This window comes from Corapipo altera, unplaced genomic scaffold (assembly GCF_003945725.1).
Source record: "Corapipo altera isolate COAL_440 unplaced genomic scaffold, ASM394572v1 62, whole genome shotgun sequence".
NCBI lineage: Eukaryota > Metazoa > Chordata > Aves > Passeriformes > Pipridae > Corapipo > Corapipo altera.
This window is the reverse complement of record NW_020884894.1, coordinates 3,998,604-4,025,065: the sequence shown is the minus strand read 5'-3', so window position 1 is coordinate 4,025,065 and position 26,462 is coordinate 3,998,604. Positions and strand designations below refer to the sequence as shown.

General features: G+C 58.4%; 1 protein-coding gene across 2 annotated transcripts in view; it reads left to right on the top strand.

Annotated features, from left to right (window-relative positions):
* Nucleotides 1-26,462, top strand: part of WWP2 (WW domain containing E3 ubiquitin protein ligase 2) — a 34,874-nt gene that overhangs the window by 7,353 nt on the left and 1,059 nt on the right. For both annotated transcript variants that reach the window (XM_027647063.1, XM_027647062.1), the window contains exons 5-23: nucleotides 2,068-2,205; nucleotides 2,953-3,049; nucleotides 7,430-7,641; nucleotides 10,003-10,219; nucleotides 14,618-14,707; nucleotides 15,602-15,776; nucleotides 18,647-18,701; nucleotides 20,406-20,487; nucleotides 20,800-20,928; nucleotides 21,026-21,104; nucleotides 21,244-21,315; nucleotides 21,409-21,497; nucleotides 22,550-22,709; nucleotides 23,689-23,822; nucleotides 23,939-24,079; nucleotides 24,623-24,743; nucleotides 25,035-25,139; nucleotides 25,285-25,381; nucleotides 26,202-26,274. In XM_027647063.1, the coding sequence (XP_027502864.1) occupies nucleotides 2,068-2,205; nucleotides 2,953-3,049; nucleotides 7,430-7,641; nucleotides 10,003-10,219; nucleotides 14,618-14,707; nucleotides 15,602-15,776; nucleotides 18,647-18,701; nucleotides 20,406-20,487; nucleotides 20,800-20,928; nucleotides 21,026-21,104; nucleotides 21,244-21,315; nucleotides 21,409-21,497; nucleotides 22,550-22,709; nucleotides 23,689-23,822; nucleotides 23,939-24,079; nucleotides 24,623-24,743; nucleotides 25,035-25,139; nucleotides 25,285-25,381; nucleotides 26,202-26,274 (2,266 nt within the window). The remainder of the gene's footprint in view (nucleotides 1-2,067; nucleotides 2,206-2,952; nucleotides 3,050-7,429; nucleotides 7,642-10,002; nucleotides 10,220-14,617; nucleotides 14,708-15,601; nucleotides 15,777-18,646; nucleotides 18,702-20,405; nucleotides 20,488-20,799; nucleotides 20,929-21,025; nucleotides 21,105-21,243; nucleotides 21,316-21,408; nucleotides 21,498-22,549; nucleotides 22,710-23,688; nucleotides 23,823-23,938; nucleotides 24,080-24,622; nucleotides 24,744-25,034; nucleotides 25,140-25,284; nucleotides 25,382-26,201; nucleotides 26,275-26,462) is intronic.

The following is a 26,462-nucleotide window of genomic DNA, read 5'->3' as shown; positions in this document are numbered from 1 at the left end:
TGCCTGTCCCGTGTGGCAGCTCCCTGGGGTCAGACATGTGTGGTCCCCATGGGTCCCGGGGGCTGGGGCCGAGCCTGGGGCCGTTATCGCACCGGCTGCTCCCTGCCTCATTTCTTGGAACCGTAAATCCGCTTAATGGGCTGGGTGGGAATTCCAGCTCACCTCCGCTAAATGGGAGCTCTGATGCTGCGTGCGGGGCACTGGAAGCAGCTGAACTGAGACCTTATTCAGGACCAAATCACCCCCGACCCCCTCCCAAAATAATAATAATTCCTCTGACATTCTGGCAGCCGGCGGGACAGAGGCAGCCTTTGTGCTCGGCCCTTCGGGGGACCTGCCGTCGGGGCAGCAGCAATGTCCCTTTGTGCGTCCTGCACGCTGGATGGGGACAGGGAGGGGAAGGTTCTGCGAGTGTTTATTTTCTTTAAAAAAGCTGGAGGGGGGGAGAAGGAAGCCGGCTGGGAGGTTCATGTTCACATCCTCCACTTGGAGACACCTTGTCTTTGCGCCTCGGCCGAGTGCCCGCACAATGAGAGCTTGTACGGCCCCGGAGCGCGGCGCTTACGGAGGGGGATGGAGGGACCCCAGAGAAAATGTGGATTCCTATGGTTTGGAGGAGCCAGGGGGGAAACAGGGTCTGGATTTGTTCTGGTTTTTGGCCGTGCTCAGTAGCATCTTCTGTCTCAGGCTCTTAAAACTGCCTGTGAGGTCGGTTCCCCTTGGAAGCAAGTGGAGAACAGCTCTGTGAGGCAGAGGAGGGAGACCAGGCTCAGTAGAATCCCTTGTTGGATGATGGGTGGATGATAAGTGACAGCTGAACTCCAGCCTCTCTGCTGTACCCCTGTGAGCGTGTGCCCTGTCTGTGCAGGGGATACCTGTATCCTTGGTACTACAAACCAGAGACTTCCCTGAGATCCACAAATGCAGCCTGTCTCACAGCCCTGTCTTTGCCACAAACCCCATGTCACTGGGTTTTGGGATGTCTTGGAGGAGGGGGTGGTGAATCCCAGCACAGAGAGCTTGAAGATAGAGGTGGGACAAGGGGTCCATAGGTGTGTGCTCCCTTCCTCCTGCTCCCACTGGCAGGAACCACACCCCATCCCCGCATCGCACCAGGACAAAGCAGGTTGCTAAAAAATGGTGCCGTTGTGTCATGAGCAATCCATGTATAATACAAATATTATTTGAGCAAATGAGTCAGGAAGTGTCTGGGCTGCTGTCCCAGGCTGGCGCAGCCAAATTTTTCTGGCCTTCTGTGGCGGAGCTGGGTGTTTCAGTCGGGCTGGCTCTGGCAGGCATTGCTGTGCTGGGGTGGGTGCTGTCACCCAGGGGACCAGCCCTGCCTGCCCATGGGTGCTAAGGGCTGTGCCTGTGCCCCCATTGCCCCTAGGGACCAGCAAACTCTTGCTAAAGCTGATGAAGCCAAAATGGCTCTCAAGGGTGGGAGTGGAGCTGGCAACTGCCTCCAAGAGCCTCCCAGACCATGCCACACACTCCAGAACCTTCTGTGGAGGCAGTCTGATGCCTCAGCACAGTGTTTGGAGTGTTCCTGTTTGCGGACAGCCCTCTGTGCCGCTATTGTTCAGTGGAACTGGTGCATGGGGATGTGGTGGTCGCCATCATGAAGGACCCTTCTTGCCCCATGTGTTGTGTTAAATCCCTTGACTTTCCTGCCAGGTTCTGCCCTACAGCCCCAGCTCCTGGATCTGTGAGCAATGAGGGTCTTGGCTGTGTCAAAGCCAGGGCCCCTGGGGCAGCTGCAGCCCCAGTAAAAGGGTGGCTGGTGAGGGAGGGTTTTCCCTGGGAGAGGGCAATGGGGCTGGCTGGGGATCCTCGGGCAGTGCTGGAAGGTACCTATAGGTGTGGGGCCAGTGCTGATGGTGCTCACTGGGACAACTGGTCCTGAGGGAGCAGGCACCTTTGGGGGGTGGGGGAGGCCTGGGGGGGACCCACCAGGGGGTAGGCCACGGGCCTGACGTGGGAGCTGGGCTGGTGGAGCCACGTCCATCCCAGCTGGGATCCCCGTGGTGACTGGTGGTCTCTCTCCCTGTCCCCTCTCTCCCACAGTGGAGAACAGGCAGCTGACCCTGGACCTGCAGACGGAGAACAAAGGCAGCATTGTGTCAGGCGGAGAGCTGACGATTTTCCTGGACGGGCCGGCTGTTGCTCTGGGAAGCCTTCCCGATGGCAGTGCTGGCACAGAGGGTGAGTGCCCGGCCCCACGTGCGCGCAGTGGCTCCAGGCACGAGGCGCTGAGTGGGGAGAGGAGGGGGCTGAGCCCACGGTCCCCAGCACCCCTGGGCGAGTGACCCAGGGCGAGCACCTGCCTCCTCTCCCAGGTGAAGCTCTGGTGCCAGCCCCACCTGCCCTGGGTGCTCATGAATTCTTGCGGAGTTGGAGCAGGAGCGTCAATGGCCTGGGAGAAGCAGCCCTTCTCCAGGCCCTTCTCCAGCCATCCACATGGATCAGCCCCTTCCCTTGCTGTTCCTGTGGCCTGTGGAAATGGTTTCAGTGTTTCCTGAGCAGGGCTCCCCATGGGGACATGGACTGATGGCTGACCCATGGGGCTGCCAGGGGAGAGAGCAGACCTTGTGCTGGACAGGGGCTAATGTGTTGCTTTCCCCTGGCCCCTTCTCTTCCCTGCTGAGAAACAAAACTTGTGAAATCTGGGAGTCTTGGATGTGGCTGCTTTCCTGGTGCTGCCAGTTCTGCAGAGTCCTGCCTTCTACTTGGAGCTACAGGGTGCTGGGCAGGGGGGGCTGTGCCCTCACGCAGCAGTGGGAGAGGAGAGAACCCAGCACGAAGGTGGGGTGTCCTTGGGTGCTGGGGGTCTGTCATGCAATAGATGGGACTGTTGTGCTTTTGGGGCTCCTTTCTGGAAGGTGGGGAGGAGGGAAGAGCTAGTAGGTGTCTCAGTCCTTTTCTTCACTCTCCCATTCTTCCCCCATGCAGGGTCCCAGGCACCCGGACGGGACTCCACCAGCGCGGCTGCAGCCACGGATGGCCGGCACCAGCCTCCCAGTACCAACTGCTTTGGCAGCAGACCAAGGTGAGGCCCCAGGCTGTGTGTCCATTACTGAGAGGTTGCTGTGGCCCTGTCCTTTTGCAGTGCACCCCACTCCAGATCTCCCAGTGAGCCCCTACCGCAGCCCACGGGAGAGGTGGGGCAGGGGTAGCCTGTCCCAGGGGACAGCAGAGCTGGGGGTAGAGGGGGTGACTGTACAGACAGGCTGTGGCTGGCCTGAGCCCCTCCTGAAGGGTTTGTCTCAAGGAGTATCAGGTCTGTGATGGCCCAGAGAGTTTCACCAGTTGCTCCACTGGCAGCCGAAGGAATGGTCTGTCTGGAAGTGGGACAGGCTGTGACCAAGCAAACTAAGAAAGTGGGATCCCTTCAAATGGGGATCATGAGGACCCCCAGCTCTTCCCTGAAGCACAGCCCTGGCCAGGCACTGGGAAGCACAATGGTCCTCTGGACAATGGTCACAAGGGGACACTTCTGAAAGTCCAGGAGCAGGAGAAGCAGAGCTGCAGGGAAATAACAGCTGCTTCCAGAGGAAATGAGATGCTTGGGCAACAGGCCATCCTATGCCTGGCTCAGTGCCCTGCCCTGCCTCCTTGCTGGGCTGGAGTGGCTCAGCGCTGCTCCTTTTGGAGCTGTGGTTATTGGGAGACGTGTCACACTGTCAACATGGAGTTGAATTTAACACCTATTTATATTTCCAGAGTGTGGCAGTGGCCCAGCAGCCTGTACAGATGTTCTGGATAGGAGTGTGGCTGTGGAGAGGGTGCCTGCAGCCTGCCTGTGGGAGGTTCTGCATGGCCCAGGCTCAGTAGCACTCTCAGCTACAAGCCCCACACCTCAAGCTCTTCTGCTTCTTCTTCATCTCCTGGGCACACACCAGAGATGATGTTTTTGGCTCCAAAAGTGACCGTGTCCTTCCATGCTGTGTGTTCATCTTCCACCCAAGGAGGGAGAGGGATGGGGTGTTGGGAGTAGGCTGTGAACACAATTTGTGCCCTTTTGTGGTGGCTGCTCCTGTTGATTCCTGCTATCCAGGTGTTAAATCATTCTCAGAGGTGGGAAGTGCTCAGTGACCTGAGAGAGCTAGGCTTGGCAGGCACTTAACAGCTCTCAGTAGGTGCTAGAAAACCTGCAAAGAAAGTTCTAGTTTGGGAGGCTCAGCCTGGTCACTGCCTGCTGCCCCTTCCCCGCTACTTTTCCATTGGCTGTGAGGAGTTTCTTCTTTGAGTGTTGAAGTCTGGCCAGGACTTCTGCAGGGCACCTTCAGACACCTGCCAGGTCTGCCTCTGATCATTCCAATCCCATGGCTGCCCTGGCATGGGAAACTTCCAAGCTAGTCCTCAATCTGTACTGTACTCCCCTGAAATTAGGGTGTTCTGGACATACCTGCTCAGGTTGATGTGTTACTGCTCTGTGGGGCAGAGCACTGCTGGATGCAACCACTGTGAAGGCAGCTGCCTGCTTTGGGATGGAACACGGTTCCCTTGCGCTTGGGAATGCTGTGTGATGGTTGCTGTGTTTATACACAGAGCCGTGTTTATTTTCTGGGCTTGATGATGGATGCTGGCAAACTCACTTGCCGGCAGGATGGGAAGAAAAGGGTCATTCTTTGCTCCTCAGCTATTTCTACACTGTCCCCACAAGGGAAACAGCTTGGTCAGGCTTCTCTTTCTTCTCCTGAACAAATGTCATCTTGGGATTTGCTGCTAATCTTGGTGGTGGGGTGTGAAATTCCACAGCCCTCTGTGCAGGGAGAAAACAGAGCCCAGGGGCCCTTAGCTGAGGGCTGGGGCCGTGGGTACCACGAGCCCTGTTTGTCTTGTGGAAGCCCTGGCACAGGTTGCCCAGAGAAGCTGTGGGTGCCCCATCCCTGGAATATCCAAGGCCAGGTTGGATGGGGCTTGGAGCAACTGGGGATAGTGGAAAGTGTCCCTGCCCATGGCAGGGGGTGGAATGAGATGGGCTTTAAAGTCCCTTCCCACCCAAACCATTCCATGATTCTCTCATTTGGGTGCTGGTCTCCTCCCCTCTTGGCAGGGACAGGGGGAATTTCTCATCTCTGTATTTTTGGGAGCTGAACTCCCATTGACCACATGGCACTGGGGCTCTCCTACCCTGACCTCCCACAGCCAGTGCTGGCTCTCTGGGCTCTGCCCTTCCTCCTCTTCAGCCACAGCTTGGGGGCTGATGTGCTGAGTGAGACCAAGACTTGCTGCCACCTCTGCTGGCATCTCATGCTGGGACCTTCTGGCCACCTCAGCTGGAGAAACTGGCCATTCCTGGGTTACATGGCCAGGGTCTGTGTTGGCCACTGTTGTGTGGGGGCTCTGCCTTGGCAGAAGTGGGAGAGCTGAATGGTTGATGTCACCTGGCTGATCCCATGTTCCTCTTTGGCACCGTCTGCCCTGGTCCAGGTTAGGGTTGGGGCAGTCACCTGAGGTCCCCAGTCGATGGGGTACAATGGGGTCTTGTTCCCCCCAGGAGAGGGGCTGCCCCATGCACACCTCGCTCCGTCCCACCATCTGTTTCCGTCTGTGCCTTGCCTGATTTTCTCCCTGCTCCTATTTTAGGCGCACATTCCCATCCTGCTGTGCTCCGTGGCCTGAGTTTGTTTCCAGTATCTATTAAAAGACAATGCCCAGATGGGAGCACTCGTGGGAGGGCTGGGCTGGGCGGCGGGCTGGCTAATTCAGGCTGGTAACCCTGTGCCTCCGCCTGGCAGCCTGGAAACATCCTGTTTTGGTTTCTAAAAACTGCCTGGGCAGCTCTGAGCTCATCTGTGCTGGAAGGGCAGGGACCAGATCTGTCCCGTGCGGAGGGGGCTGCTCCTGGTGGGACTGGCTGGTGCCACCTGCCCGCTGCCCTCTGGCCATGGCTCTGGGGCCTTCGCTGCCTCTGGCCTCACCATGGGGTGACTGTGGGGAGGGGGTGACTGTGGGGAGGGGTCCCAGCCAGCTTTCGAGAGGCATGTGATGTCAGGATGCCCCACCAAGGTGGCAGTGAGGGGCCACCTTTACCTCCTGACCAGGGAAGAGGAGCCTGTTCTGCACCTGCAGATGCTCCACGTCCCCAGGTGCTGGTGGGCAAAGCAAACCCCCAGCACGGAGCTGTGTCCGAGGGTAGCCAGGATGTTGGGGGTGAATTCACGGTCTGAGGAGCCTCTTGAGGAGCCCCTGGGTGGGGCTGCCCTCCTGGGAGTCCGAGGCTGGTCGAAGGGGTCACAACAGCTCTGTTCTGCCCTGTGGCTCTTATCTGATCTATTTTCAACAAACATCTCCTGCTTTCCCTTGTCTCCTCCTGATCCCAGTCCTGCCATGAGCTGCTCCCCAAGGAGAGAGGCTTTGGAATAAGTGGGAAGAACCAAGGGCTTTCTGTAGCTGGCGAGGGTGGCATGACTGATCTGTACCCTGTCGCTGCCAAGCTGCTGTCCCCTCCCAGCGCCAGCCCTGACACTCGGGGACAGTTTGTGGGTTTTGCCCTTTTAAGGGTAGATTTTGGCTGGGGCAAACTGACGTCCTGATCCCTGCAGTCCTCACTCTCCATGGTTGCTGCCCTGGCTGCCAGCCTGGGTGGAGGTACCTGGGCTCTGCCTCTCCCCTGCCCCTGGATTTGGAAAGGCAGCATCCCCCCCCCCTCCACCCTGTCTCCCTGCCCACTCGCAGTAACAAATTCCTAAGGTGAAACTGAGCTTTTTTGGGAAGCCTCTGTGCTGCCTTGGGGACCCAGGGTGGTCTGAGGAGGAGTTTGCCAGGGGAGCTGCAGGTCCTCTGCCCACAGAGGTTGGGCTGCTCTGGCCATGGGGACATGGAGGCAGGTGAACTCCACTGTGACACACAGACCCCCAAGAGATGGAGCAGCTGCACCTGAGCCAGTCACAGCCTGTGCTGTGATTTCAGCTTCTATCTTTTCCAGCTGCTTGTTCCCTCCTTTTCTGGGGGCCACAGCTGTCTTGGCAGCAGTAAACACTTGCACCTTCCTCACCTGTTTCTGTGCAAGGCTTGGAGCCAGGTAGGAGGCACCAGTGAGGATCCCCTCTGTGGTGCAGGAGGTGGGGCTGCCATGGGATCTCCCCTGGGATCTGCAGGGGTGCACAGAGCAAGCTGCCAGGAGCCACGGTGTCTCAGGGCTGTGAGCTGGTGACTGGCCATGAGTGCCCAGGGTGGGCATGTGAGGTGGCCACCCGTGAACAAAAGCAAGGGGTTGTCACTCAGGTGACTCCTCCGTGGGACTCTGCCACTGGTGGGTTTGAGCAAGCAGCGTGGAGCTCGGGGCAGTGCCCTGAGTGGAGGCGCATGGCTGCATCCCGTCCGTTCCCAGGGATGGAATCGGCACAAGACTGAGGCAAAAAGGCAGGAGTGGGGTTTTCCATGTGATGTCTCTCACCTCCCATGTTCTTTTCCCTCGCAGGACGCACCGACACGTGGCTGGAGTGGCCAGGGGAAACACAGGGAGTGGAGAGCAAAGTCCCAGCGCCAGGAGCCGGCACCGGCAGCAGGCCAAGAGCACACAGCATGCCAGCATGGCCAACGGCACAGCCAATGGCATGGCCAACGGCACAGCCAACGGCACTGCCAACGGCACTGCCAACACCATGGCCAACGGAGCAGTCAACAGCACAGGTGAGCCAACGCTCGGGGAGGTGGGGACCAGAGGTCAGGGATATTTATGGTGGAGAAAATCCATTTCCGCTGAGATAATGGATCTGGTAGTGCCTAGGAATGTCCTCCCTGTGAGTTGATTGATTTTTTTTTTTTATTGCTTCTACTGCTGATAAGCCACACAGCTCCGCAGAGCTCTCTCGTAGGATCGGTGCTGCCTGTCAGGAATGATTCCTGTGGCTCCACTCTGGAGCCACCAGCTCCAGGTGTTTAAAAGGATACTGGGACAGCAGCATCACTGATGCCACAACGAGGAGGACAGTTGTCACTGCTGAGTGGACTCTTTTCAGGGTTCAGCTGAATTTCCCATCAACCTTAAGTGAAGATCTGAAGTGGGAGGAGCAGCTGCCTGTAGAGCATCAGGAAAGGCACAAACCCACCTCTCAAAGGGGGCTGGTTCTTGCATCAGAGGGTATATTTGGAAAGGTTTCTCTTATGTTTCCTTGGGTTTGTCCACAAAGCCCTGAATCCCTTGTAGAGCAGGACTGGGCCCTGCTGAGTGCCTGACTACAAAGTCACGTGTGACTGATCTGTTTTCCTTCTCTGGCTTTCATGGAGCATCTCTCACTCCTCTGCACTGGGTTTGCTTTTGTGGGAGATCTGGAAGGAAAAGCAGTTTAGGAGAGAAGGAAATGTTTTGTTTAACCCAGAAGGAAGTTGGGGTTTTTTTACATTTCATTGGTAAGACCTGGAACAACGCAATTTCAATTTTGCCAAAGCTCATTTTTGCCAAAGGCCAGCCCTCCCGAGTCTCCTCACTCTGTGGACACTCCCTCAGGCTGGGGACAGGGATTTTGTTCCCAAGTACAACTTGGCTTCTTGGCTCTGGTTTGTTTAAAGCACGTTTTACTGGCCCAGCCGCAGCCTCCCCAGTGGCTTTATGACTGTGCCGTCCTTGTTGGTGTTTACCGCTCACACCCTCTGTGCCTCCCACAAATCCTGTCAGTGATGACTTGAGGATGGGGAGAGGAGTGTTTTGGATGGCTGGGATTAGTGCTGGACACCCTGGAGTGCCTCTACAAACCATCCTCTTGCCCCTCAGTTTGGTACATTTTGGTGACGTTGCCATGTTTTTCGAGCAGGATGTTGCAAGAACATCCCTGTTACATTTGTCACTCTCAGCTGTAATTTCAATAAAAGGAGATTATTCCCAGGTGTGTTTTCCCCACAGTCACATTGTTCAGCCCTTGCTGTGTTCCCCCTGGAGCCCTTCCTTATCAGGTGAACTTTGGATCAGCTTTTCCCTGCTTTGTCCAGGACTGTGATCAAACCAACCATGGCATACTCAACTGGGTCATTCTGTAGGTTCTCTGTGGAGACTGGCACAGCGTGATTGAGGCTTCTAAAACTGTCCTTTCCCAGGCTTGCTTGACATAAGGGGCAGTCAGGGACCTCCTCAGCTGGCTGCCACAGGACTCTGGTGGAAGTTGCTGCTGACCTGAAAATCTTCCTCACCCTCAGTGCTGCCTGGAGGCGCCTTCAAATGCTGCTGTGTCCAAGGATCCCTCTGATGCTGGAGGATGTTGTCCTGCCACCTTCCAGCTGCCAAGCAGAGTCCTGAGCACTCTGCCTCTTCTCCAGAGTGTCTGTAGCTCTTCAGTCTCCCATCTGTGGTAGTTCATACTGGTTTTTCCTATGATACTAAATATTTGGGCTTCCCGTATGGTTTTGTCCATTTCTCAGCTCTAAATCGTGGAGCTCTGTCTGCATCCCATACTTTGTTCCTTGTTTCTGGGTTGTTTTTAAAACTTTTGCTTTGCCACTCCAGCCAGGATGTCTTGTAGCAAAGGTTCTGCTCAGCTGGGCTGCCAGGTCTCAGGGTTTTCGGTATCTAATAGGTATTCCTCAAACAAATTCCTTTTCATTTTTTTTGCTTAGCATTTTCTTCCTCATAATTTTTCTTTGTAGTTTTCCTTTGCTCTGTCTCTTCCCCTTCCCTTTTTCAAAAGTTCACTGGAATCCAGCAACACTTAGCTCTTTCCAGTGCTGTTGACTTGCTGAGCCCAGGTTTCATTCTGCCTCTGAGGAGATGCTGCACCCACAGTTTCAGAGGTCCTGCTCACTCCCTGATTTCCCATCAGGGATGCAGCGTGTTTCAAGTGGCTGAAGAGAAACTGAGCACAAAAAAGTACCCTCTGCTTTTGTCTCAAGATAGAGGCAGTGGTTCCCAGAGGGATCCAGGTGACGCAGGTGGTGCCTCTGCTGCAGGCTGGGAGCACCGTGAGTCCCGTGCTCGGGTTGTCACCCAAGCTCTGCTCCCAGGAGGACTGGCCAGATCCCATCCCCTCCTGGGTGCTGACCCCCTGCTCTCTGCCCTTCCAGTGAATGGGGACGCCGTGGGTGCCGTGGACATTGAAGAGGACAGGCCAGCAGTGGGGGCGAATGCTCCGGCCCCGGCGGTGTCCAGCACGACCGACGGCCCCACCGCTCCTGCCCCTCCTGCCCTGCCCGGCTCCGGAGAGGCCGAGGAGGCAGCGTCCGGCCCCAGTGCCCCCCCGGCCCGGGCAGCAGTGCCCGCCCTGGATGCTCTGCCCCCCGGGTAAGCTCTGCTTTCTGCCTGAGACTTCTGCGTGGTGGGTTCCTGTGGCCCTCGGGGAGGGAGGCAGGGCCCTGGAGGTAGGGACGGGAAGAAACTGGGACACTGCTGTGGCCTGGAAGGAGAGGGAAGTGCTGCCCTGGGAGCTGGTGGGAATGCTGGTGCTCAGTGGAGCAGGGGTGGCCTGGGGCACCTGTGGGGATCCCTGTGCCCTGCTCACCTGGCACAGCCTGTGCCCCCTGCTCTGCCCGTCTGCTCAGGATTGACTGCCATGGATCCTCTGGACCAGGGGCTGGGCTGTGCCCACGGAGGTTTGAGGCAGTAAACAGTGGATGGCAGCGCAGTGCCAAGCAGCCTCTCAGCATCCATGCAGAGCTGTCTGCTCTCCCGGGACTGCTGAAGGGATCAGGCAGAGGAAAACACATGGGAGAGCAAGCGTGGATTTCCAGGGAGCTCCCACTGAGCTGGAGGGCACGGACATGCTCGGGGCATTGGCCACTGCTGGGGGCAGATGGGCAGGACCCTCCAGTAGCAGTGCCTGTTCTCCCTGGTGCGGATGCTCCTCCTCCTCCTCTTCCTCCTCCTCCTCGGGCTATGGAGAAGGGGCTGGAGAAGAGCAGGGAGGGGCTGAGCAATGCCCGTGGATATGCTGGCTGTGGGGGCGTCTGGGCTCAGCCCCCTCTGTGTTGCAGCTGGGTCGTTCTCCCCTTGTATCAAGCACCTTGAATTCTGGGCGGGGGTGAAATGGGCTGTGTTTGGGATGAAGGGAGCTGTTTATTTTCCCTTGGCTGAGGCGATGCCTGAAAGGTCAGGGCCTGCTCGCGTGTCAGTCACAGGTAATTAGGGTTAACGGCTCAGTGTGCCTTTATGCCGGGTGTGTGAGGGGTTCTGTTCTCCTGGCCTGGGCGCTTCCTGTTTCCAGGCAGCTGGAAAAGTCCAGTGCTCTCAAAAAGGCCTTTATTCCAGGCAGAGCTTATGCCCCTTTCTGCTTCTACCAGGTAGACTGAAGGGCTCCTTTTCCCCACCTGGGGTTGGAAACAGGCTGTTTCTTTCCTGGGGTGGAGGAGCCTGCAGATATCTCATGATCCGGGGTTCTGAAGGCTCGGGAGGTTGCAGGCTGGATTTGCCTGGTCCAACCAGTTATAAGGGTGGCCCTGTCCTCCCCACCGCTGTCTCCCTGTGGAGCTCACAGACCAGAGAACTGTGTGTGCTGGAGCAGGGAGGAGGATAAAGCTGTTGTGCTTTGGAAGACAGATGGAGAGAACGGTAGAGGGGTAGTGAGCCATCCTCCAGGCTGAGCTCCCAGGATTTGGATATCTGGAGACACCTTTGATTAGCACTTTCTGTGCCAGTCCCTCCCTTCCTGGCAGTGGGATCTGTAGGGGGAAGAGGGTAGCTGCTCTCTGGCATGTGCTGCGTTTGTGCCATGCTGGACTGGCTTGGGCAGCACTCACCTGCTTGGGATCGAGGTCTTCCCAGGTAAAGGAGAGCGGAGAGTTGAGTCTGTTGAAGCCCTGAGAGCTGCCAAACCAGGTCCTGGGCTAATAGGGATTTGCTAAACAGGGGTTGCACAACACACTGTGTCCTGGGGATGGTGTAAAGGAGCTTCTGGGGCTCTCTTGAGCCATGATCTACGACGGCTGGTTTTTGCTTGGCTCACCACACCAGGGAATCACTTTGACTGGTGGTTTGGGGCCCTGAGTGGGAGATGGGGTTGCAGAATAGCCCCTCGCTGGCCCATCTCTGCTGAGATGTCTGTGAGGGAACACTGCAGAGCCCGTGAGGGATGGCTTCTGCTCTGCCACTTGCAGGAGCAATATTCCCTGCAGAGCTGCCAATCATTCCAGGCATGGTTCCTGCTTGCCCTGCCTCATTCTCCACGTGCCTCCTTGCATCCCTGGGAGCGTGGGGAGCACTCTCTTCAGCCTGTGTTCTGGGCTGTGACAGACTGAGGCAGAGCGTTGGGTTCATGTGGGGATTCGGAGCGATTTGCTCTGCTCAGATCTCTGGGCCTCAACATCTGCACCAGGTGTGGTGGCTCAAAGGCATCCCTCACACAACTGGGAGTCTGTCCTAGGGGCTGGAGGGTGCTGGAAGGAGTTCTGAGTAATTCCAGCCCCAACAGTGCCCAAAACCTCCTTCATATCCTCCGGGCAGAGCGTTCCCTTGCGAAGCCAGGAGCGTGTGGAGCCAGCACAGCGGCTACAGTGCCCGAGGCCTTGGGTGCAGGGTCCCGGCTCTCACTTGGGGTTTCTGAGCAGATCGATAACAAAAGGGGGCAGGGAGGCATAAGAGCCCCTGGCTCCTGCATCTGGATCCTATCAGGGATGATCCTGCACAGGGACAGCCGGCCAGGAGGGGGGTGTGTGCATGGCGCTGTCTCGCCTGCACAAAGAGGTGCATTATGCTGCCTGGCAGGAGCCACAGGGCTGTGGTTTCTTACATAAGGAGGGCGTTTTGTTTGGACTGCTGAGTTGTCTCAGCTCTGCCACTTCCCAGTGCCCATGGCTCCCTGCATCCATGGCCATCATGAGCCTGTGGGTAGCTGGAGGGGAGCTGCTGGGGGCCATCGTGTCAGGCACTTCATGCTTGCAGTGTGTGCACGTGGGGAGAGCTGTCACTATCCAGTGCTCCCATAACCATGAATCTCCTGTGCTGGTGGCCATGTGGAGCTGGGCAGGGTGGTCTGAGTGAGGATGGGATGTTCCCAGTGTCCCCATCTCCCAGGCTGTTGCTGTGTGTCAGCAGTGACTGCGGTTCATCACCGATGGCAGGGACTGCTGCCCACAGGGTGAGCCAGCCCTCAGCAGATTTACTTTGCAGATCACCAGGGAGCTGCTGGTGAGGAGCCTGTGAGCTCATCAGTGTTTGTACAGGGTGTGACACAGGGGCAGAGGATGTCAATCAGTAGCTGCCACCACCCGCAGCTCTCCCAAATCCCGTGTGGCTCTTGGCAGTCATAAGGGCACCCAGAGGGGTATCTGAGGGATCCAGAAACCTGGAGGAATTGTCATCATGGGATTTCTGATCTCTACAGCCATGGGAATGGTATGTGGGGGCTTGAGAGCCTCTTGTCATAAAGGACTTCCAAGTCCTCAGAGGCATACGGATCAGAGAACCTGTTAATGAATCTAGAGGACCTGTTCAGGGCAATTCCACATCCCTGCCTTCTCCCTGAAGATGCCCAGGGACCTTCCATCTCATGGGGTGGACACACTTGTGTCTTAGGACATCCCAGCTGCGCTGGTTTTCTCTTAGGGATTGCAGTCTTGTTTTACCTGTCCTGATGCTTTTAGTGATCAGGAATCTGGGCAGCGTTAGGCTTGGCAGCCCCTCACCCTCAAAGGTGTATGGGCACAACAGGTCCTGCCTTGGGCTCTCCATCAGGGATACCTGCTGGTGTCCTAGATCTGTTCCAGGGAGGAGAAGGCCCAGTGCTGCTGGCTGATAGCAACACCTGCAGGAGTTACCTGGCCTCTGCAGAGGCTGGGATGATGGTGACCTGTGTTGCAGCAGGTGTGTGGCTGTGGCTGAGGTCACTATTTGATGACTCCATTGTCCCCTGGGAGGTGTGAGGGTGAGCCAGGATGGGGCATCAGTGCCCGGAGCAGCTCCTTCCCCAGGGCTGCCTGCTCTCTGCCACTCTGGGCTGGCTTCCTTGCTGTCACAACAGAAGCTGGTGTAGTAATTTGCTTGAGCTTTTTGTGATGATTAGAGACAGAAGACTGAATGGGTAGGGAGGCCTGTGGGAGCAGGAGTGTGACAGGAGAACACTTTAGCTGTCAGCAGCTGCTGGCTTGCCTCCCTCTGCTGCAGGATAAAAGCTGACAGGAAAGCACAGGCTCCATGGAGCTTTTACCTTTGCCAGGGTAAATTCATGAATAAATTCAGGCAGAGAATGGTTCTAGTGTGGCCCAGTAAAGCCAGGCTCCCTGTCACACAGGCTGTCCTCAGGGGCCATCCCGACTTGAGTGCCGTGGCCATGTGGTGTGTTTGAGCCGTGGCTGTCAGCAGTGAGCCTGGGGCTGCCAGGGAGAGAACCCAGCCCCAGCCCAAACTCAAAGGCTTCCCTGTAAAAACATATTAGGAGAAACCCAACAAAAACTACATCAAAAACACAGGGTGTAAAACTGACCCTGTGTGAATTCTTACGCTGACCTTTCTGGGGGAAATGAGGAATTTCTGCTCCAAGTTTTGTGTGTTCCAGAGGGCAGAGTGCTACAACCCCTCTCCCATAGTCTCCATCTAGCAAGGCCAGCAGCTGCCATGCAGACCTGTCAAATAAAGTTTGGAACACTGAGGATGTGAGAAGGGGGGCTCACTGACCCACCAGGTGCAGCTCTCTGGATGTTCTTGGTTCTAGCAAGGATCACCTGCCTCAGGATTGTGTTTTTGTTGCAGGTGGGAACAGCGGGAGCTGCCAAATGGTAGAGTCTACTATGTAGACCACAACAACAAGACCACGACGTGGGAGAGACCCCTTCCTCCCGGGTAAGGGGCGTGGGGGCAGCTGGCACCTCAGACACTGATCTGACTTGCAGCTCCTGGTGAGCAAACGGGCACCTCAGAGTGCCTGAACCTGAAGCTGGACCCTGGGCTCTCTGAGGGCTCTCTGGGGTTCTCAGCCACATTGGGGTCTGCTTGTGCTCGAGGAGATGATGCTGCTGAGCAACATGAGACCTGCTCTGCAGAACTCTTGTAGGTGAGGGCCCAACTTCCCCTGCAGGAGTGTCTTCAGGTCACAGCCCTGAGGCCATTTGCTTTCCAGAAGTTTGTGGAATTCTCACCTTTTTGTGTTCCTAGAAGCAGAGAACTCAGTACAAACTGCTGTTGTTCTCTAGACTGAGTTTGTGCAGGGCTGTAGTGAGCCAGGTGTGACGGGTGAAAGGGAAACACAAACCCACCCATGTCCTCCCCGGGAGCCTCTGGTTCCTGTGGGCACACACTGCCTGCAGCCAGGCTGTGATCCCTGATCCTACCAACAGCCTGAAATCCGTGTGGGGTTAAAAGAGGGAGGCTGTTACCTGGAGAGGTGGGTTTGGGAGTAGCCCAGGTGTGCTCCTTCCCTCCTGCCAGGTTTGCAAGCCAGTGCCTTGCCTCCGTCACAGGTCGGCTGTCCTGGAGGAGTGCTCATGACATCCTGGTGGGAGCTCTGCTTGTGCCTGAGCATCCTGTCAGGCTTCGTGTGCCCTTTCAGGAGCTGCTTCAAGTTACCATTTATATTTCCTTTTGGTGGATCTTTGTCCAAAAGAGTCTCTTCAGCTGTGAAACCAGTGGTTATGCTGGAGCTGGGCATGGAGCTCTCATATTGGAGGGTGTCTTAGTCCACAGGGCCTGCCTGGCTGTCTGAGGACACACAGTGACAGCTTCCTTGGGTGCTTCCAGGTGGGAGAAACGTGTGGATCCTCGAGGCAGGTATTACTACGTGGACCACAACACCCGGACCACCACGTGGCAGCGCCCCACAGCCGAGTATGTCAGGAACTACGAGCAGTGGCAGTCGCAGCGGAACCAGCTCCAGGGGGCCATGCAGCAGTTCAGTCAGAGGTTCCTGTACCAGGTGAGAGCTGGGGGTCATGAGGTCTCACTTGGCTCTCCTGCTGGTCTCACCTGGGCTGGCCTGGGAGCCATGGAGCATGGGGAGGCCCTTGCTGGGCTGTGTGGGGTCTGTGGACTCAGCAAGCTCAGTGGAGCAGCGCTTGGATGGGAGCCCACAAGCTCCTCAGCTCCCTGCAGAGACTGTGGGGGAGTGACTTTCTTTTTATAAACCAGCTTGCACAGCCCTGAATGGTGGTAGGAGGTGTCCTCAGCAGCCTGTCCCTGGTGTCCCTCCAGTGTCAGTGTGGCCAGGCACAGGCTTTCTCCCATGGCTCCCATCAGGCAAGCCTTGCTGCTGACCTGTGAGGCAGGTGTGTGCTGTGGGAGTCTGGTCTGTAGAAGGGAGGCTCTGAGGGCTGAGCTCGTTTCTTCCTGGGTCTCCATCGGGCTCAAGGCAGCATGGCTGAGTCCTGGGGGCAGCAGTATTTGCAGGCCCAAGGTACAAGTGCTGACACTGTGAGGGGCTGCAGGATCCAGGGACCAGAGAATGCAGGGAATGAGCTGGACTTGGCCAGCTCCCTCCTGCTTCCTCTGCTGCTGCCCCTTGTTCCTACTTGGGGCTGAGTATCTGCGTTTCCTTGCTCAGGGAATAGTCTCTTAACCATTCTGCTCCTGGGCAGGGACCACTCTTGTCCTGGCTGTGCCTTTGCTGTGGAGCTGGGCTCTGGCTGCAGGGATGACCAGCACCTCTGCTGAGCTGAGCAGTGCTGGTGGCTGTGGGCTGCAGGATGAGCACTGCTTGGGAAAGGGCCAGGCTGGAATATTCCTGCTCCCTGGAGTGGTGATCCAGCCCGCGCTGTGATGAAAGGAGGCAAGGAGGGCAGGTAGGCAGAGCAGAGGGACCAACCTCTCATCAATGCTTAGCTGCTCAGAGAAAGCCAGGAGTCCCAGCTGGGACTAGAGTGAGCTCAGGGCTCCAGGAGATGCTCTCTGGAAGGGGGTGCAGGCAGTGCAAAGTCCATTCTGCATGAGACACAACCAGGGCCACTCCTGGGGCTGTGGGAGCTGCTCAGCCCCTCTCCTCCCCCTGCCTGTCCCTCCCTGGGTGCCTCACCAGCCCTTCCAAGCCTTACAGCCAGAGCTAGACCCCCCTGACTGCTGCCTCTGCCTGCCCATGCTCCCCACACGCAGTTCACAGGACCTCAGTGGAGGTCGGGGCTGTGGGAGGGGGTTCCACCATGGCCAGCGGGGCTCCAGGGCTGTCACTCGCTCCCTGCCAACACCAGCCTTGGAGCTGCTCCAGCGCTGAGTGACGCCCTGGCCAGGCTGTGGAGCGCTGAGGGAGGGACTCAAGCTCCAAATTTAGCCTGATGAAACGATTGTACTTTTTGTTTCAAGCTCTCCTGCCAGCAGTGATGGCTCCTGCTCTGCCTCCTGCCTTGCGGGGGCTTTCTGTTTCACTTGCCCCCTTGTGCCCCCCTTGCCAGAGAGGATGGTGGGGAAGTGAGGAGCAGCGAGGCAGAGCCTTGGGAAGGCACAGTTTGGGGGGCCAGGGTGCAGCCCGGGACCACTGGCCCAGCAGGCACCCCCGTGCCACATCCCTCGCATGGAAGGGTCTCTGGCATGGAGTCCCAGGTTGTTCCCCAGGAATGTGGGGAGCTGCAGGAGCTGCCCAGAGCTCTGTCCCGTTAGTTTTAATTAGCTGTTTTTAGGTCTCAATGAGGTGGTACCTCTGGATGTGACTCCGCTGCACGTGTGGGCAGCCTGTCCCAGCAGGGAGGGAGCAGACTCTGCCTCAAACCCAAAGTCTGCCAGCTGTGCCAGGCAGTGCCTTCTGCCCCCAGTCCTGGCACATGGGGTTGGGTATGAGACACACAGCTCGGAGGGGCACACACTGCACCAGCGCCGTCCCTGACATACCCCAGGATATCCCTGGGGTCCTGGGCTGCCATGGGGTGCACCGAGTTTTGGTGTCTCTCTTGGAGTGGGGCTTGTCCCTGATTTCAGGCGGGAGGGCCGGGTCTGGCTGCGGGTGGCATTCCCTGAGCCCAGGCTGACTCCGATCCATCCTGGTGCGGTGGCTTGGGACACGGCCCCCCTCCGGCAGCTGGGTTTTGGGAGGTGAAAATGCCTTTTGGGTAATGATACGTTTCTTATTTAACCATTAAAAGCACTTTCAGGCCTCCTGCTCTCCTGAGCCCCCACTGTGGGGCTGTGCCTCCATCCCCGGGGACCCCAGTGCAGCTGGGGCCGGGGGGCTGGCACCCACCGGGGCAGGACGCCGGGACACCCCCCGGGAGGGTCTGGGTGCGGCCGCCGGCCCTGCCCGGCCCGGGGCAGGAGAAAGGGGCTTTGTGCGGGGCTGCGGGGGCGGGGGCGCGGGGCCGCCCGTGTGCGCGGGATGAATGCGGGCTCAGTGCATCCCGCACCCCGCGCCCGGCCCGCGCATGGAGGAGGGGGCCGCCATCCCGCCAGGAAGCGCGGGGCGTGGACAGCGCTTGTGGGAATGATTTCATTGGAAAGGCCTGCGATATTTTTTCCCCTCTTGTGTGTGGTTCTTGGAGGAGGCTGGAGGTGTATCTGGAGGGGACGGCGGGAGCTGAGCAGCCGCGCACATCTGGACCCCTCCGGGCCGTCCCGCTGCCCTCGGCGGGCACAGCCCCTGCCCCGACGCCCCTTGGCTGCCCCAGCCCTGCTGGTTTGGGCTTTTTTTTTTTTTTTTCCTTTTTTAGCCCCCCTTGAGTGTGCAAGTTTTTTTTAGTTCCTTGGGAGCTGAGGGCCAAGGGGAGGTGAGTGGGAGCGAGGCTGGCCAGCTCGCCTCAGCATTCTACTCTTCCCAGCCTCCCTGCCCGTGGTTTTATTCCGTGTTTTTGCCTTCTCTGTTAACTCTAGTCCTCCGGCGCCCCATCTGACAATGATCCTCTCGGGCCACTTCCTCCCGGCTGGGGTAAGTACTGAGCTGCCTCACCTGTCTGGCCCCAGTGGGGACACTTGGATGGGGACACTCGGATGGGGACACTCCGATCACTCCTGCGGGAGCACGGTGGTGTCAGCGCTCCCTCGCTCTCATCCCTGGTGTGGTTGGGAAGGGTGGCCAGGGAACCAGCGCTCCCCATGCTCGGCTGGGGCTGAGTCTGCCTGTGATTAGCACAGTCTCTGATTTGAAATCCAGCTTTTTCCCCCCTTTTTTCCCCTTTTCCTGGAGGAGTTCCCAGCCTCTCTCAGCTGCTGAATGCAGAAGTGCTTGTGATTGTTCTTTGGATGGTGGGAGAGGTTTAGGATCCAGCTCCTTGTCCCCAGACAGGCAGAGATCCATCCTGCTGCTGTGCTGTTTCCTGGGATGCTCTGCCCTGGTCTGTAGCAGAGCTGGGAGCTGGCAGGAGCAGGGCTGGCTGTTCCCCCATGGCCCAAACATTGTGTACCAGGACATTTAGAAATGTCCCTGTGCCACCCCCAGGGCAGAGAGACCCCTTTCATGGCGAGAGCATCTCTGGAGAGGGCAGGCTGGGATGCTTGTGGGTGCAGCTGGGCTGTGCAGAGGGGCACAGCTGGGCAGCAGAGGGGTTAAAACTGTGGGAGCTTGGAGCAGGACAGAGGGGCCCACACTGCTCAGGGGGTCCCCAAGGGCAGGGTCTCCATGGAGGAAGTGCTGGAGCCCTTGCTGGGTGTCCCACCTCCCATCAGCGAGGAGAAGGGACCCATCCCAGTGTCAGCTGGACAGGCTGTGTGGGGCTGAGCACCCTGGGGTGGGGGTCCCTGGAATGGATGGAGTCCCTGGGATGGATGAGGTCCATGGGGTCAGTGGGTTCTCCAGGATGGATGCAGTCCTGGTCATTGTATGTGGGGTCTGCCAGAGCCACAGTCTGGGAGTGATACAGAGTGAGGGGGTGGTGGTGGCTGGAAGGTGACAGGGAGGTGACAGAAGTGTGCGTGCAGCGTGTCCCTGCCATCATGGAGCGGGGCCGAGCTGTGGGAGTGACGCAGCATCTGGAGGAGGAGGTGTGGGGAACACAGTGGTGGGGAGGCTGTGAGTGTGTGTAGGGGGTGGTGTGGGCAGGTGGGATGAGGGGCTGCAGGCATGGGTGCAGGATCACCACTGGGCCAGGGCATGTGGTGCCCAGCCATGGCTGGGAGGCTTTCACCATTCCAAGTGTGCAAATAGTGCTGGAAGTGTTGGGAAGGGGTGCCTGGGGAAGTGAGGCTGCAGATACAGAGGGGCTGGTGTGTGGGGAGCTGTTTTGTGCCTGTGTGCAGCACAAGGAGAGGGTGTGTGTGTTCACACACGTGTGCAGCGCACAAGCCAGGCACCAGCAGCAGGGCCATGCAGGGAGTTTGGGAAAGCACCTGTGGATCCACATGGAAGGATGCTGGTGCATGTCTGAGGAGGCTGCGTGTGCCACCAAGGTGTGTGGTGAACACACCCCCTGTGCCAGCCTGGCATCCCATTGGGAGAGCTGGCCTCTGCCCTGGCACCTCCTGCACACTGGCATTCCTGGAGTGAGGCAGCTTGGGCATGTGGAAGGAATGTAGGGTTTATCCTGCCTTTTCCAAGTGAGCCAGGGAGGAGAGATAGGGGAGCTGACAAACTTCCTGTGAAGGGGATGGCTGTTCCTGGGACTCCAGCTGACACTTCCTCTCCCTTTTCTCCTAGAGAAGAGACAGGACAATGGGCGAGTGTATTACGTGAACCACAACACCCGGACCACACAGTGGGAAGACCCTCGCACGCAAGGGTAGGAGCTGTGGGGGGAGTGGGGAGGGAGCATGTGGTTTTGGAAGGTGAGGTTCTCCAGGGACCTGGCCCAGGCCTCCACTGAGGCCACATCTCCCACAGATGGGGAGTGAAGCCCTACCAGTGCCCTGGCCATGACCAGAGTGCTGCCCAGGCAGGGCTCCTCTCTTGGGGTGCAGGCCGATGCCAATCCCATGCCATGAATCCTTCCTTTTGCCTGGCATGGTGCTGCTGGCTGCATCTGGTCCTCAAGAGCTGCAGTTCAGGGGGGAAATGCTTGAGGGCTGCCTGCTGACCTCTTCCTTGCCAACAGGATGATCCAGGAGCCACCGCTGCCACCCGGGTGGGAGATGAAGTACACAAATGAGAGCGTGCGGTACTTCGTGGACCACAACACCCGCACCACCACCTTCAAGGACCCGCGCCCAGGCTTCGAGTCTGGGTAAGCCTCACTCAGGGGATCTGGGGACCACACTGGGCTCTGACATGAGGGTGCTCAGGGCAGGGGGTGCTGACTGTGGCCTGTACTGGTTTTGCAGGAGCAAGCATGGCGGCTCGCCAGGGGCATATGACCGGAGCTTTCGCTGGAAGTACCACCAGTTCCGCTTCCTCTGCCACGTGAGTGCAGCACCTGGAGGATCTGGTGGCTGCAGGGTTGGGTGGGTCGTGGTGGGTGCCCTGAACCTGTGGGTAGGTGTGGGCGAGGAGAGCCGCTGTGCCAGCCTCACACAGCCTTGTGCCTCTGCCTTGCCCGCAGTCAAACGCGCTGCCCAGCCATGTGAAGATCAGTGTGTCCCGACAGACACTCTTCGAGGACTCCTTCCAGCAGGTGAGGAGGTGCTGGGGCTGCAGAGCTGGTCAGGTGTGGGGCTGGCCCTGGCCTTGGCCCCAGCTGTGGTGACACTGCCCTGCTCGTCCCCAGATCATGAACATGAAGCCGTACGACCTGCGGCGCCGGCTGTACATCATCATGCGCGGGGAGGAGGGCCTGGACTACGGTGGCATCGCCAGGTGAGCGCTGGTGTGCCAGGCCATGGAGCCGTACCCTGCCTGTGCCGTGAGTCCACGAGGGCAGTGCAGGCACAGGGCCTCTGCACTTGGGGTCCCAGCCCACGGGCAGAGGAGTTTAGGGGTGTTCAAGTGGGAAACTGAGTTTTTGGAATGGCAGAACACCCTGAAAGCATCGCACCAGCCTGTCCCTGGCACTGAGAGCCCTGGGGGATCTGTCTGAAGACTCCTGCTTTCCACACAGGCTGCAGGTGTGGGGGTGATGGGTTGAGTGGCCTCTTCTCCCCACAGCCAACATGTCTTGGTGTTCCCAGGACTGTCGGTGTGTGCCAGGGCAGACAGGCTGTGATGTGGTTGTTGCAGCCCCACTGCTTCCCCGGGATGGTGTTACCACAGGGCATGGGCTGTGCCTCGGCTAGAGGTGGGACCTCTGTCCCCATGAGCCCTCTCCAGCTCACTCCCTCGCACTGGGCTGGTGCTTCCCCTGCCCCACTCCCCCCGCTGTCCTTGGTGTGGTGCTGCCCCCGGCTCTGGTGCAGGGGCTCCTGCTCTCCGCTCTCTCCGTGTCCTGCCAGTGGTTTTACCCTATGGTAGGTTACGTCATGCTGTTCTACCACAGGGTAGAACCACGGACGGGATGCCGGGGCTGCCTCCGCATCCAAGGATTCCTGAATCCCTGCACGGCCGGGGGAGCAAAGCCAGGACTGTCACGCTGCTCTGAGCTTGGCATGGGTTTCCTGGGGCAGCCTGTGTGGGACACTCAGTGCACAGCAGGGGGGGTGTGTGTACGTGTGTAACAGTCTGGGTGGGATGGAGCATATGGCACCGCCCTGATGCTCCGAGTGGGGCTTCCAGCAAAGTGGTGTCTCCTGAAACACTTCACAAGCCTTGCACAGCACCCAGGGCAGGGGATACCCTCGCCCAGTCACGCCAGGGCCCAGCGCCTGCCCCAGCACCCTGAGGAGGTGGGCACTGGTATGTGCAGGTGTGTGCAGGGGCACACGCTGTCCCCTCCCCAAGCCGCCTGTCACCGCATTCCCCTTGTCTCATCCCAGGGAATGGTTCTTCCTCCTGTCCCACGAGGTGCTCAACCCCATGTACTGCCTCTTCGAGTACGCGGGCAAGAACAACTACTGCCTGCAGATCAACCCGGCCTCCTCCATCAACCCCGACCACCTCACCTACTTCCGCTTCATCGGCCGCTTCATCGCCATGGTGAGCACCTGGGGGTGGCACTGGGGGGGTTCTGTGTCCCCCCCACGGAGCAGGGGCTGGGCAGGGGACAGGGGTGGGCAGCGGGGTGAGGGGCAGCTCCATGTGCCAGATCTGTGCTGGGCTCAGCACTGTTGCCCTCCGTGAGCCCTTTCTCACCCAGGTGTAGGTCTGCGGGAAATGGGCCTTTGAGAGGGTGCTCTGGGTGATGCAATTTAAATCCAGGGAATGACTGTGGGGCCAGAGGAGACCTGGTTTCCCAGGATCTGTGTGGCGGGAATGGATGGCTCCAGGTCTTTGGCTGCCACCCCAGGTGCTGTCGGGTCTGCAGCTCAAGGGACTATTTTTAGCCCCAGCAGTGTGAGATTTTCCAGCTGCCCAAGCTCCAGAGCAGCTCCTCCCATTTGTCTCAGATTCCCCAAGGCTAACCAAGTGCCATGGTTTGCCCAGCCCTGGGCTGCCAGGGGGGCTCCTATGGTCCCTGAGCCCGGGGAAGGGTCCCTGGCCCTCAGCCCTGTGGGGTGTGCGTGGAGGCGGCTCCGGCCCCGCTGTCCTGCCCTGCCCTGCCCCGCCTCGCAGGACACCAATAAAACCCCAGACTATTACTCACCGCTGGGCCGTTCTAGACAAGCGTCTGCATTATTTTTGGCTGCCTTTGCCTCGGGGCTCCTGGAAGCCAGGGTTTCAGGGAAGCCGCAGCACAGCTCTGTTTAAACAAGTACTCAATAGAGCTGTGAGTGGAGAGGGAGATGGGGTGGAATTCGCGGTGTGGGGGAGAGGGGCTATGAGCCCACCTGCCCCAGGCAGTGCTGCTGGGGGCAGGCCACTCCTCCCCACCCTGTGTGCCAGCTGGGAGTGAGGCCAAGCTCAGGAACGGGGGAATAGTTCCCTTTGGCCCCGTGGCTGCCCCAGGATGGAGCATTGTCTCGCCCCACGAGTCCTTCCTGGGGTCCCCATGAGCTGGTGTCACCCCCTGCCCCAGGCTCTGTATCATGGGAAGTTCATCGACACCGGCTTCACGCTGCCTTTCTACAAGAGGATGCTCAACAAGCGGCCAACGCTGAAGGACCTGGAGTCCATCGACCCCGAGTTCTACAACTCCATTGTCTGGACCAAGTGAGTGCCCTGTGCTCCCTCCTGTCCCGCTGTGGGCAGGCAAAGCTCTCCCCATGGCCCCTCACTGCTGTTGCCAGTGCCTCCGTCAGAAACCACATCCCCATGTCCCTGCACAGAGAAAACAGCCTGGAGGAGTGCGGCCTGGAGCTGTACTTCATCCAGGACATGGAGATCCTGGGCAAGGTGACCACCCACGAGCTGAAGGAGGGTGGTGAGAGCATCCGGGTGACAGAGGAGAACAAGGAGGAGTACATCATGTGAGTGGCCAGCTCGAGGGTCCCGCTGGGTGCCCACCCCTGCCGGCTGCAGGAGTGGGAATGTGGGGCTTGGGACGTGGCTGTTTCCCTGGGCTACGTGGCCTGTGACAAGTCCGGGCTGGCGCTGTTGGCTGGGCTCCGCTGCGGTCTGGATTGCTGTGGGCTGGGAAGCTGCCAGGACTTTCAGGAAAGAGGAGAGGGGAGAGAGGGTGAGGCTGCTCTGCTGTCCCATGGCTGCTCACCCTTTCTGCCTGGGGTCTGCCTGGGGCTGCCAGGGCCAGGCGCGGGTGGGGCATGTGTTTTGCAACCTTGGACCTCTCAGAGGTGCTGGGCTGTGCTCGGGGCTGATGCTGCTTCTGGGTTTGGGGGCAGAGAGAGAAACCCACCAGTGGCAATTGAGTGTGGCCCTGGTGATTTGAGGGAGATCCTCTTCCCCTCTCCATGTTCCTGGGGCCCTCCCTGTGGGTGGGAGGGAGGGAAGGTGGGGGTTACCTGTGCCATGCCAGCAGCTCTGGCTCTGTGCCCCCTCCCCTGTTTTCCTAGGCTGCTGACGGACTGGAGGTTCACGAGGGGCGTGGAGGAGCAAACCAAGGCATTCTTAGATGGCTTCAATGAGGTGGTTCCGCTGGAGTGGCTGCGGTACTTCGACGAGAAGGAGCTGGAGGTGAGCTGGCACCTGGGATGGGGATGTGGACATAGAATGGCACACGGTGACTCTGCTCACACCCTGTGCCTGTTGGCTCTGCTGACAGGGGAACAGCCCCAGGTGTTGGGTCTGCGGTTGGTTCCTTGGGTCTGTTAGCAAGAAAATGTCTCATTGGAGGTGGGGAGTTTCTCCCAGACACCTCAGTGCTGGTGCCTGTGCTGGGTGAAGCCCAGCACTGGAGGGGTCAGTGCTCAAAGCTTGGGTGCAGGGCCCCATGTGCATCCACTGCTGACTGTCCTTTGTCCCCAGCTGATGCTGTGCGGGATGCAGGAGATCGACATGAACGACTGGCAGAAGAATACCATCTACAGGCACTACACCAAGAACAGCAAACAGATCCAGTGGTTCTGGCAGGTCAGTTCCACCACCAGCGTGGTCTGAGCCTGGCTGAGGGCACAGGGTGTCTGTGGCAGGAGCTGTGCTGCAGGACAGAGCCCCAGGCTGAGCTGTGGGCTCAGAGGTCACAGGGATTCCCCTCACCTGCCATGTGCTGTCATAGGTGGTTAAAGAGATGGACAATGAGAAGAGGATCCGGCTGCTGCAGTTCGTGACGGGGACCTGCCGCCTGCCTGTCGGGGGCTTCGCGGAGCTCATCGGTGCGTTTGGGGTCTCAGCCTGGGTGGGGGGTCCCGGGGAGGGACCGGGCTGTCCCTGTCCCCAGCACAGAGCACATGGCGGCACGTGGGCAGTGAAGCAGCTCCAAGGCCTGAGTGCAGTGATCCAACCTGGTGTCGTGCCATTCCCAGATACATTCCTTGGCTGTGACTGGTGCTGCCATGGTTAACTTTGTCAGGCTGGTTTGTAATCTCGTTCTGAATGAGATTGGATTTCTGATTTAATTTTGATTCTCGTGTGACAAAACCTCTTTCCCAGAAAACCACAGTATGGCATTATTCCACTCTCATCCTCTAATTTGCTGCTTTTTGGGGCCTGTACCAGCCTTTCCCTGACTTTCTTGGCATGTGTGTTCAGCTCACCAGCTCACTTAACCCACTCAGTTATTCTTGCTGGAATATTAGCTTTTTCTACCCCCTTGGCACCTCTCCAGGATTCCCAATCTGTTAAAAAGCCACCTCAGTGACTCAGACTTCCTGAGCCAGGTCCTTTAAAAGTCTCGGGTAGACAGACACAATCCTGAGAGTCTACAGATAAATAGGTTTGAGCACTTACTATGAAACCACGGTGCTCAGAGGTGGTGCTGCTGCCCATCTGTGCTGTGAATCTGCATTTTGCTTTCTCCTTTGGTTTTTGTACGTCCTCTCTGCAAACAACCAGTGGTTTTATGGATTTATGCCCCGTATGTCTCTGGGATCTCAGGGATGTGATGGTGGATCTGCTGGCTGACAGTGCGTGGGAGGGGATTTCTTTTTCAGCTCCTGGTCGTTTAATGAGCTTTGCTGTGCTTGCCATTAACAGGCAGCAATGGGCCCCAGAAATTCTGCATTGATAAAGTTGGCAAAGAGACGTGGCTGCCGCGGAGCCACACATGGTAAGTCACTGCTCCTTGGCCTGGCAGGAGCATGCAGGGACACGGCTCTGCAGGGCTGCACAGGTCCTTGGGTGCTCCCCATCCCATGGGATGTAGCTCCTGTTCTTGGCCATGCCTTTCACTGCACTGGAAGGACCCTGCCATGGGGAGGGGGCTCGGGATCATGGCCCCTGACAGCTCCTGCTCTG